This window comes from Mastigoproctus giganteus, chromosome 8 (genome assembly GCF_048544385.1).
Source record: "Mastigoproctus giganteus isolate SK-2022 chromosome 8, ASM4854438v1, whole genome shotgun sequence".
NCBI classification, from domain to species: Eukaryota; Metazoa; Arthropoda; class Arachnida; order Uropygi; family Thelyphonidae; genus Mastigoproctus; species Mastigoproctus giganteus.
Genome location: NC_143582.1, coordinates 112,806,499 through 112,819,325, shown reverse-complemented (window position 1 = coordinate 112,819,325; position 12,827 = coordinate 112,806,499). Strand labels below are relative to the sequence as shown.

Here is a 12,827-nt window from a genome sequence, read left to right as displayed (position 1 = left end):
GAACTCTCCCCTCCATTCTGGACTAACTACTGTACCTAATCTATTTTTTTCCTCTCTTCATTTCCTGACCATCAAAGCTTTTCCCAGATCCTTTTTTCCTTTGCCCTTCCACTTCACTTCACTCAATTCCAACACATCTTGTTTTCTCTCCAATATTATATCTAATAAAACTCTTCCTCCTTCCATTTTAAAGTTGCAGTGTTCTCATGTCCTTTTTTCGTTTGCCATTGTCATTTCCCATATGATTCTGTCTAGTTTCCTTAGTTTTTAAAGTATATAGTATCCACTGCTGGTTTGCTAGGCATGCCTCAGCTTTACCCAGTATCCTATTAAAAAACTATTATCTGGTTCATAGTCATTGGCATCCCTCTCACATGGATGTTAGGTTGGACAATGGAAGACTAGTAAGTAATAACTATCTAAAAGAACCTAATACTATCAAATATATATATATATATATAACTGATATTAAATATTAAATCAAAACTAATGCCAGTAGCATGGCAAAAACTGTTGAGCGAAAATAATAAATTAAACATAATAATTAATAAACAGGGAGGGAGAAGAATAGGTAACAAAACTAAAAATTGTAGCAGAAAATCTCCAAATAATTTAGAAAATCCAATTAAAAATAATAAATCAATTTTAAAATTTAGAGCCAATTACATAAGAATTTAACGGCACCCCCTCATAAGGGGGTACCGTTAAATTGCCAGTTGCAAATTACGTAAAATATTAGCATTAGCATTAGTAGAGGCATATGATGCAAGAAAGCAAGCTTATTCAGCATCATCCAAAAAAAAAGAAAAAAAAAAAAAAAAAAAACAACCACTACTCCCATTTCACCCCTCAATTCGTTCGAAATACCTGTCCAGCTGAGCCTTAAATTTGTTTAGGCTATCAACTTCAACAACAAGCGATGGAAGTCTATTCCACAAACCAACTGCCCGCTGGCTAAAGGCGAATTTCCGCACATCTATCCGACATCCGTCCTTCCTCAATTTGAATTTATGCCCTCTCAGGTGATTATTCTGAGCAAGAGGAAGAATTCCATCGGCATTGAGCATGCTCAAGCCATTCAAAGCCTTGTACATCTCTATCAGATCACCTCGGCGATGCCTAGTCTCCAGGCTCTGTAATTTGCAAAACTTAAGCCTTTCTTCGTAAGAGCAACCCTTTGTTCCATTCACTAATCTTGTTGCCCTTCTCTGTACTCGTTCCAGCAGCTCTACATCCTTCTTGAAATGAGGCCTCCAGACCTGTATACAGTACTCAAGGTGTGGCCTGACCAATGCCTTATACAAGGGAATAATCACATCCCTGTCCCTGCTAGAAAAATTCCTGTATATCATTGACAAGACACCATGAGCTACTCTTGCAGCTCATCTGCACTGCTCAGAGAACTTCATATCTGCCTGCACAATTACCCCCAGGTCCTTTTCATTCTCTACCACTGTCAGCGTAGTACCACAGAGTTGATACGTTGATCTGGGGTTACTGTTTCCCATATGTAGTACTTTACATTTGTCAATGTTAAACTTCATTTGCCACCCCTCAGCCCATCTGCTCAACCTTTCCAGATCCTGTTGCAGCAGCATAGTATCAGTAGTGTCCTTAACAACCCTGCCAACCTTTGTATCGTCTGCAAACTTGGACATTAAGCCTGATACACCATCATCAATATCATTTATAAATACAGAAAACAACAATGGACCCAACACTGAACCCTGAGGAACTCCACTAATAACATTGGTCCACGTTGAGCAGTGTCCATTGATTACCACTCTCTGTCTTCTGCCACTCAACCATCCCTTTATCCATAGCAGCAATTTGCCTCGAATGCCACACTTCTCCAATTTGTGCAGCAGTCTTCCATGCGCAACAGTATCAAAAGCCTTTCTAAGACCCAAATATATAATATCAAAGTTATTCCCTGCATCCAGTTCTTTTGTGACTACATCATAGTATCCAATCAAATTGGTCAGACAAGACCTGCCCTTAACAAACCCATGCTGTGTCTGAGCTATAACTGAATTCTTGTCCAGATGATCCTGCAGTGCTTCTTTAACCAGTGCCTCCATTAATTTTCCTGGAACCGAAGTTAAACTAACAGGTCTATAATTACTTGTGTCAGCCTTTGATCCTCCTTTGTGAATTGGGGTTACATTTGCACATCTCCAGTCCATGGGTACCTCCCCTGAGTCCAAAGAAGCTCTCATAATTATGGCTAGGGGTTTGCTTACTTCCTTTGCTGCCTCCTTTAATATAACTGGATAGATCCCATCCACCCCGGGTGCCTTTTTTATGTTTATCCTCAACAATTTCTCCTCCACTTTCCTCTCAGTTATTAGAAAATCATCTAGCTCACTGCCAATGTTTACTTCACCTACGACATTCCCCTTCCTGAATAACTCCTCATGTGTGAATGTAGATGCAAAATACTCGTTTAGATTGTTAGCCACCTGAGCTGGATCCTCAACTGTTGAACCATCAACATCCAGTGGACCAATCTGATTCATCCCTTTCCTTCTTGAGTTTAAATAGGTAAAGAACTCTTTTCTGTTTTTCTTTGCATCCTTTGCCAAGGATTTCTCATAATCTGCCTTTGCCTGCCTAATCTCCTTTGTGACTTGGTTACAGACCAACTTATATCTATCATAGGCTTCCACGTCACCCATTAATTTGTATGTATCCCATGCATTTTTCTTCTCTGCCATATGTCTCATTAGTTCATCTGACAACCATTTAGGCCTGAACCTTGAACAATATTTCTTGGTTGGTATGTAAAGCCTGGTAGCTTCCAAGATTAGTTCCTTGAATGCTTCCCATTTTGAATTTGCTGTTGGTAACATCATCAGTTGGTCCCACTGTATAGAATTTAAATACTGTCTCAGACCAGCATAGTCTCCTTTACGAAAGCAAAAACCCTTCCCTTTACCTCTGATGGTAGTTACCTCCTTGAGTAAATCCCACTTCAGCACACTGTGATCACTGCCACCCAGTGGTTCATTTATCTGCAGATTCCTAATGCATGAAGAATCACTACTGATAATCAGATCAAGAGTATTACTCCCTCTAGTTGCCTCCCGAACATGCTGGTGTAGAAAACAATCATCCAATAAATCCACAAAAGCCTTGCTAGTGTGTGAGTGACCAACCCACAAATTCCAGTCAATATCTGTGAAATTAAAATCCCCCATTATAAGACTCTCTGATTTACTGGCCCACTCTATTTCCCTGTACAGTATCTTATTATACTCATCAGAGTCATTAGGCCTATAGCACACTCCTACTCTCAATTTTGATTTACCTATGCTTATGTCACACCAAACTGACTCAACACTGCACTGTCCAGCGATGTCAACTGGCTTCACTTCCTTGGATTTTATGTGTTTTTTAACTAATAGCATAACCCCTCCTCCCTTCCTATCCTGTCTATCCTTTCTGTAGACGTTGTACTCCCCAAATTCCAGTTCTGCATTCCTTATATCTGTGTGACACCACGTCTCTGATATCCCAACAATATCTGCCTTTGATGTTTTGAGTAATACCTCAAATTCATCAAATTTATTTACTAAACTCCTAGCATTAGTGTACACGCAAGTATACATGCACCTGTTTCTATTCTTAGCTACCCTAACACAACCCATGTGTTTACTTGTACCGCAATGACTTCCAGCAGTCTCTGAAATATCCTGCATCTTGTTTTTCAGGCTTCTGCTCATTCCAATAGAAGCAGTGCAAGAATCTCTTTCACCTCTGCCCGTGGCTACTGTTAATCCATTAGTCTTTGTCTCCCCCCAAGCTAGCAGTTTTCCGACCCACCTAACACTGCCTCGATAGCATCAGCAAATATTCTTGCACCCTTTCTATTTAAGTGTATCCCATCCCTGTAGAAGCAATCTCTCCTGTTAACAAGTACAGTCCAGGCTGAAAAAAATTCTACCCCTTCAGCCTTGCACAATCTTTCCAGGGCCGAATTGATCGACAAGGCTCTCATCATATACTCCCTCCTATCGTGTCTGGGCAGAATTGCAGACACTTTCAAATTCAACCCTACTTCACGGCTTTTTTCCAACAGTGACCTGTACTTGTTAAGTAATTCCGCTGGTCTCCTACTCTTAATATCATTAGTGCCAACGTGTACAACTATATCACCTTTTGTGCCCTTAAAAGATGATATCTGCTCTACAACGTCATCAACCTTTGCCCCTGGCAGACATACCCTGGTCCTGTTCCACCTATCCTTTTTACAAAGCATGTTCCCCGTTTCCCTGACAATTGAGTCACCAACAACTACTAGTTCCTGTTGGACCAGCGCATTCTGCCTTGGGGGCTGCCTCTGTGTTGCAAGATGACCAAGTCCAAGCTCTGGTGTTGATGTGGGCAGCTGAGAGCTTGATGGGCCCCTCAATTTATTTCCTTCGAGGGCATCCACCCTGTCCTTCAAGGTCTCATATAGGCCCATAACAACGCCGAGTTGTCGCCTAATTTCCTTGCACTCCTTGCATCGTGCACACACAAAGACATCCCCCATGGCAGTATCATGTCCCGTACCCGATTGCTCCGCAAACATCAAGCAAACAGTGCATCTTAAAAGGCCGTGATTCAGGGGGCAACCGCCCCCCTCAGTTCTCCCCTGAGTCACAGCACTCCCATTAGCTTGAGCCTTTTGCTTTGCTGCTCTGGTCAGAGTCATGATTTCGATTTAAATGTCAATAAAATTACAATTTCAGAACAAAATTAAAACCTTAAACTTGTATCTTAACACAGTTATAACGCTATATTTATTTTTCGGTATCGAGTGTTATCTACGAGTTCCCTTTATATAACTTCCGTATCAAGTATGTATTAATTATTTGCTACGTTTGTACTCTAAGTCGTTATATATATATAGTTAAAAGTACAATTTAATTGACAATGAAGTTTAACAAGATTAATAGATGTACTGATTAATTGACAATATTATATTATGCACTATACTATACAAAGCTAATGCTATCGAATTCCGGATATGCTGTATCGCGCTTCAGTAACGAGTGTTATCTACGAAATCCCTTTATATAACTTCTGTATCAAGTTATGTATTAATTATTTATTTTTACTAATTATTTATGTTCCGTAACCTAAGTGGTTATATGTATAGTTAAAATTACAATTTAATTGCCAATGAAGTTCGACAAGATTAATAGATTTTACTGATTAATTTTCACGTAGCAATGGCGGCCGTTTATGAACGGTAAACACGTGGATTTGATACCCTTTCCGATACTAAGTAATACCTACAAAATCTCTATCTAAGTTATTTTAACTTTAAGTACCGTAAATAGGAATATAAAGCTACTCTAGAAATAAGTTAATATGTCAATTTAAACTAATAAAGCAGAAAATAAATCAGAAAAAACTTCTCTATTCCAAGAGCGGCAGAAAGGCACGTCCGCACAGGAAATCCTCGACCTCAGAACCCCCATATCACAAATAGAGACTAAACTAATTACAATAAAATAACAAAAATAGACTGACCATTATGCCCCATTATCAACGGAGGACCACAAGGCCAATAATGATCAGAGAATCACTGCATTGCAACCGTTAGACAAATCGTTGCTATTAGTACCAATCATCATTTGCTGGCTCGTGTAACAGTTAGTGACAAGCACAATAAAGTGAAAGAGATTGAAGGATCAGTCTGCCATCTGATCCCTCATTCGAACCACCAATGCAGAGGATTTGAATAATGGTGGTCCTTATGCAGCGAAAAATAAAAATATAGAACAGACAGACTAGCACTCCAGAGCAGAGCCACACCACTCACTGACACAATGTAAGCTAAACCAGCTTATATAGACAAATAAATAAATAAAATAATATAGATGGTGATATGGGTGCAGCATTAGCACATCAAACCCACTACTACCATTTGATTTACATATATTAGAATAATGAAGCAGTTAAGAAAAATAGTAAAAAATATATAATACGAAAATTAAGAAAATAAATATAAAGCTATCATTAGAGGCAGCAAAATGCACATTCCTCCACATGATGCCCAATGTATAACTGATATTAAATATTAAATCAAAAATAATGCCAGTAGCATAGCAAAAACTGTTGAGTGAAAATAATAAATTAAACATAACGATTAATAAACAGGGAGGGAGAAGAATAGGTAACAAGAATAAAAATTGTAGCAGAAAATCTCCAAATAATTTAGAAAATCCAATTAAAAATAAATCAATTTTAAAATTTAGAGCCAATTGCATAAGAATAGGGGTGTGTGTGTGTGTGTGTGTGTGTGTGTGTGTGTGTGTGTGTGTGTGTGTGTGTGTGTGTGTGTGTTTGTGTTTTTAACAGTGCTCTTGTTTTAAATTTCATTTACTTAATGATAATTTAAATTGAAAAATGGAAAAAGAAACTGTTTATATTTTGTCTATAACAATTTTTTGTCATTTTCAAGAGAATTTTTTTTCTGAAAATAAAAGGTGTCAAATGTACCCACATTTTTTTTTAAGTAGTTTTTAATTAAAAACAAAAACATCTAATAATACTTATTATAAGTATTGCAATCCATTAAGTTAAGATGAAGTGTCGGTTTTGTAGAACAAAACTTTTTACAGAAATTGAAAAGGAAGTTTGTCCTGCCAGATGACCTGCCACTGTGTTTACCATAAATGTGTCACTACCCTACTGGGTTAAAATCAACCAGAAACACCAATCCCACCAACCATTTAAAATTATTTGAAGTATGGCTGGTGGATAACTCACCCTACCGAATACAGATTCATTCAGCACTTGTTTCATGGTCCCAGAAATAGAAATATTAAAGAAAATATGTAATAAGAAAACCAAAATGGAGAAAAGTGAGGAACTGTCAGTTATATTTTTGGAGTTAGTTTCACAAAACCTCACATTTTTTGTGGTAGGTTATCTTTAGATTATATATGCTATTTTTTATAAACAACAAAAACTTGTTTTGGAAATAGATGTATTCAGTGCTTTTTTTGTGACGGTACGCAACAGTACGGCGTACCGGCACCTTTATTAACAGTGACATGTGACATTTGGATGCAATGCACTTCGAAATTTATAATATTCCGTAAATTTTTTCACATGTTTACATACTATTCAAATAAGCTTAAAATGATTTAACTAAATTTGCATTTTTTACTGTCTATTGTTAAGATATTTTCTGAATAAAACTGTATAACCATTTTTATAATTCTAAATTACTCAGTTGGACTTCTGTTTAATTATTTTGAATTCCCCTTGGAAGTTACATTTAAAATAGTTTCGGTTGAGGGAAGAAAATTTTCATATATTGAACGGATTACGAGAGAATTAACTTGGTACGGCCTGTTCGCATTTCTGGCCTTCAGGCAATTAGTGCTGCTGCACGAATTAAGAGAGCTAAAGTGATTAGTATTGTATAACTTAGCGGTACCTGGTAAAACCTATCCGACCACCTGTTCCACATACAGAGAAGTCGCACTGGTCAAGAGTGAGCAGATCAAGGGGTATTCCCAATGGGTTCTGGCCCACCTTCTACTGCAGTGGTATCCAACCTTTTCCTGTACCGGGGCCATATTAAAAAAAATTGAGTTTCTTTAGTGTGTTACATTTTCGATATCTTATTGCATGTAAAAGTAAAATTGAAAATATTCAAAAATTTAATTAAGTACAATACACAATTACATTTACTGAACAAAACATTTAATGAGAAAATGTTTTTGATAATTAACGAAATTTAAAATGCTGTTTTAGTTCACTTTCCTCATGGGTCGTAGTTTTGGACACCTCTGTGAATCAACTGTAAGCGCCCCGTTCGAGAATTAGAAAAGTGATTTTCTTTTACCCCATAAATAATCTGTTATTTGGCGGAAGTGCATTCTCCACATTTTTCCGAAAATTTTCCCTATCTCTGTTTACACTTTACCTGAATATCCGAATGATACCGATATTTTGGACAGTTTCAAAAAAAAAAAAAAAAGGAAAAAAATTCAAATTTAAGAACTAGTGACAATACCAATGGCGAGAGAAGGAAAACGAGGACAACGAAGGTATTAAACCTTCTAAACATGAAATGTTGGCATTTGGTAAAAATGAAGTTAGAAAATTGTCAATTAGAGTTAAATGCAATTCGCGGATACCTAATTGATAAGAAGGTATCCGAAGAATTGAAGCATTTGAAGAACGCTCTAAGTACGATACCAATTTCACCGAGTGAATGTGAACGAGGATTTTCAGAAATAGAATCTGATCACCAACCAGCGCTTCGTTGATAACAAAAACAGTTTCTTCACTACTGTTTCTTAAAATTGTGGGCCGTCCACTGACGTGCTGCACTCCAGCAAAATATGTCGATTCGCTGCTTCAGAAACGTCATTCAGCAACCGATACAAAGAGCAGGAAAAGAAGTCAGCGTAGGGTGTCGGATGAGAACTTAATAAAAATTTCGAATATTCTACAAAAACTTTATTATGAAATTATTTTTACTTATTTTACTCACATTTTACTTATTTTTTTATATACTTGAATAATAAATTTATGCTTAATAAACTGTGTTAATATGCTTAATTTCTTGTTCTTATTCTAAAAAAAAAAAAAAAAATTACTACTAAAGTAACAATATCGGGGGTGGGGGAATTAGAGTACTTTTCATATCCTTTTAATTTTCGATTTTTCCCAATAGCAAAGAATGAGTACCGGCACCTATTTTTTTACATAAAAAGCACTGGATGTATTGAACAGCACACCAAGTCGTATTTTTAGCATGTTAGCAATTAAATGCCTGAGATAGTAAAGTTGTGATAACAGTTTTGCAATTTCTTTGAAGGTAGACATAATGTGTGCTTTCAAGCCATGTTTTTTGATTTGTTATCTGAGAGAAAGTATTAAAATCAATTTCATCCATGGTGGAAAACCACAGTAAAATGTGCTTAAGGTGTAAAGATTCCAAACATGTCGAACATGTTTGTTGAATGTATGAATTTAATTTTTTTTAATTTCCTCACCCTCTGATGGCATCCTTAACAGAGGAATTTAAAGTACATTTAACAAATGGCACATTATGAAAAGCATAAAATTTAGTACTCAGTCCTAAAAAGATATGTTAATTGTACAAAATTTGAAGACATTTTCTTAATTCCTGAATTATCAGGAAACAAGTTATTTGAATTGAAAGCTGTCTGAAAGACTCACATGTTGACAAGAATAATTTAACTAGAGTTCTAATTTTCATAACTTTAGATAATATTGATACTGGTGTTAGATAAATGTGAAATGTAAATATATGTTTATGCTGGAAACTAAGTAAGCAATAATTTCTTAATTTTAGCTTTCTTCATTCGCCCTTTTTACAAGATGATGCTTTGCAAGCAAATTCTACTGAAAGATATGGAGTCTGTGGTGAGTTTATCGTTCACTCTCTTCAACTAATGAAAGTTTTGTTCAAGAATTAGAAAATAATTAATATTTTTATTTTGAACAGTTAAATCGTTCTTTTCATTGCTTTATTTATACTATTTGAATGAGTTATTATGCAATGCACGATCATCACATTTAAGAATGCAAGTTTTGAGATGACTGAATAGGTAGTCTTGTGTTATTACATTAATTAGCTCATTCAGTTCTAAATAGCAATTTTGTTATTCTTCATTAAGTCTGTATACAGGTGGGCCTCGATTAACGCGATTTATTCGTCCTTCGAGCGCATTGTGCAAAACTGAAACGCGTTAATCGAATATCATAACCAATAGGAAAAATTATAATTGGTCCTTGACCTTCTGGAATGTCCATAAAGAATTTTAAAAAGACCTTTTAAATAACTTTTTAACTGTATATAGTGTAAAAGATAATGAAAATAATTATGGAATTAAACGTTTATTGCATAAAACAGCGGTTCTTAAACTGTGTGCCGCGGAATGTTTTAAATTTTCGAGGGAAACAGCGATACTCGACATCTGTCGGACACCGCGCGAACTACTAGCTCGAGGTAGTTCACAGTTTCAGCATTTCTTATTAAGTTGTTTGGACCTAACTACTAAACGAAACTGTTAGGTATTTCTTTTGGTCTGGATGCACCTTGAAAAAATTACTGAGACATTAAAGGTGCCGTGAACCGAGAAACTTTGAGAACCTATGACATAAAATACACAATGAAGAAATTACTGTTGCGTAAATATTTGAACAGTGTTGACTTCCTCTTTTCATCAATCAATTTCCGATAGCCGACAACAATCTTCTCTGGGCCCTGGCGAAATATCGCAGAGAACATCAAACCTTTTGTTTGAGGTTCTATGCGATACGAAAGATTTCATCTAATTCTTTTACTGTTATCTCCTTCGCGGTAACATTTTCATCTGGCTCATTTGAAAATTCAAATTTTTAAATGAGCCAGATGCAAGTCTGCATTGACTTTATTAGCAGGAGACAAACACATCTTCCGATGGTTGATGGAACACACCGAGGCGGGCAGCAGGCAAACGTTTGTTTATTGAGCATATGACTCGCGGTAAGCTTAACGCGCGATTCAAATCTTTTTCAACTATCGCATAAAAAAAAAAAAAAAAGATCGCGTTAACTGGAAATTTGCATCGTGAAAAGTGGTATCATTTTTCAAATAGCGTTAACTGAATATCACATTAATCGAACTCGTGTTATGCGAGGCCTAGCTTTCACTAATAGTAAATCTTTTTTACTAAATAGATCTCTTAAGCTGAAACAAAACAAATTACACTGAGTCTTTCAAGCAGAGATCAACTCTAATTATATTGACAGTAAGTAGTTCATATGAAATGTGGACATAAGAAGTCGTAGCAGACTTCTGAATGCAGAACTGTTTTGGATGGTGGTGGTGTGGGGGGGACCCACTCAATCTCCACTCCTTTGAATGTTCTTTGGTTTCTGGATCATAATGAAACAGTCATGTGTCATCCTGGTCACAATTCAAGCCAAAAAATCATTTTAACTTTGCTCAAAATGGTGAAGAATGGCAATTGAAGACAGTACATGCTGTCATTTTTGATCACCATTCAGACATTTGGGGACCTGTTTGGCAGAAAGCTTCTGCATGACCAAATGTCATGCATAACCATCAATCCTGGACATGCTTACAGTTTCAGCTATCTGTTTAGCAGAAATTCAGGTAACAGAGAGTTTCATGGGTGTAAATGACATCAACATTTTTAGGCACTGTCATAGAAACTGGTCTTCCTGTTCTCTCTGCATCCTCAGTGTCAAAAATAATAAATTCAAAAAAATAAAATTTTGCAATTGAGCATTTGATGGTTGAATAGCATGGACACTGTCCTCATAATGTTGCCAACATATCAGCATGAATTTCCTTTAGTATTTTTCACTGTAGAAACAGGTATTTCATAACTGCTCTACCTTCAGTTTGCTAACAGTAACGTTTTCTGCTGACATCCTTTCTTCAAACTATTTAACCTAAAAAGATGTGCTCTTTCATTATTTTACATCCTTTTGACAAAAAAAAGAATTGGTTGTAGTTTGGATCAAGAATTTATCAGCATGCTCCCGCCCTTCCCACACACACCTATACATATGGCAGCAAGGTTGTCTTATCACCAAGACAACCCCCTCGACTCTGGCAACTCGTATACCACCCTGCAGCTTCTCCCTTAACATCTGGGGAAAGCTGACACTCCACTATCTGTCTACTTGCAACCATACTCTGCTTACAGAACTAAACAGTCTGACTTTTTGCCATCCTGTGCAGATTGTTCAATGTCAGAACTGTCTGAGCAGTCTGCTGCTATCTCTACAGGCACTATGGTATCCAAGATACACAATATAAAGATGGCCTTGGATCAGATATAAACCTACTCCCCACCAAGGTGGCAGATGCATAATAATTTTATCAGTTCATTGCAGGCATTATTGACAATGACAAACCTGTCCCAAGTACATCATGGGCTACATCATCTTTTGGAATAAGATTTTCACATTTGTTTCTGTTAGATCCCCAGTAACATCATCTTTTAAGGGCACAAAGGGTGATACTATTGTACACATTGGCACAAATGACATTAAGAGTAGGAGATCTGCAGATTTACTCAACACGTGCAGATCAGTGTTGAAAAAAAAGTCGTGAGTTAGGGTTAAATTTGAAATTGTCTGCAATTCTACCCAGACATGATAGGAGGAAGTATATGATGAGAGCCTTGTTCGGACCTTGAGGGATTGTGCAAGGCCAAAGGAGTAGAATTTTTCTCAGCGTGGTCTGTGCTTGTTAACACGAGAGAGTGCTTCTACAGGTTAGAAGAGTGGGTGCGAGAGTACATTTGAACAGGAGACGTTTTTACGACTCCAGCAAATAGAGAAGTTTTTGCTTTTTTATTGATTTAAATTGGCATATTAATTTGTTTTTTAGAGTTGTTTTATATTCCTAGTGACAATACTTTAGTTTAAATTGAATTTAGATAGAGATTTTGTAGTTTATTACTTAGTATCGGTAAGGGTATCAAATTCACGTGTGGACAGGTTTTGCAGCTCCTGCGAACGAAAAGTTTTTAAGTATAATTAGCCGTTTTGTTGACTTAATTATTTTCTATAAGTAGCTTATAGACCTAGTCAAGCTCCATGGTTTATTTTGAATTTAGATAGTGCGATTTGGAAAGTAAATAATACCTTGTGTCCGTAGATTAACTGTTTGTAACTTGCCGCTATTGTTAAACGATACAACATGTGCTAGCGTAACGGAAAACTAGATAGCGAGTATAGTAGTATCAATTAATCAGTAAAATTTATTAATCTTATTAAATTTCATTGTCAATTGAATTGTACTTTTTTTAGCTAAATAAATATAC

The 12,827-nt window shown here is 36.4% G+C and overlaps 1 protein-coding gene across 3 annotated transcripts in view; it reads left to right on the top strand.

Moving 5' to 3' along the window:
• Nedd4 (E3 ubiquitin-protein ligase Nedd4) overlaps window positions 1-12,827 on the top strand; it is an 811,340-nt gene that overhangs the window by 577,432 nt on the left and 221,081 nt on the right. For all 3 annotated transcript variants that reach the window (XM_090378867.1, XM_090378869.1, XM_090378870.1), the window contains one exon: window positions 9,335-9,405. In XM_090378867.1, coding sequence (XP_090234993.1) covers window positions 9,335-9,405 — 71 coding nt within the window. The remainder of the gene's footprint in view (window positions 1-9,334; window positions 9,406-12,827) is intronic.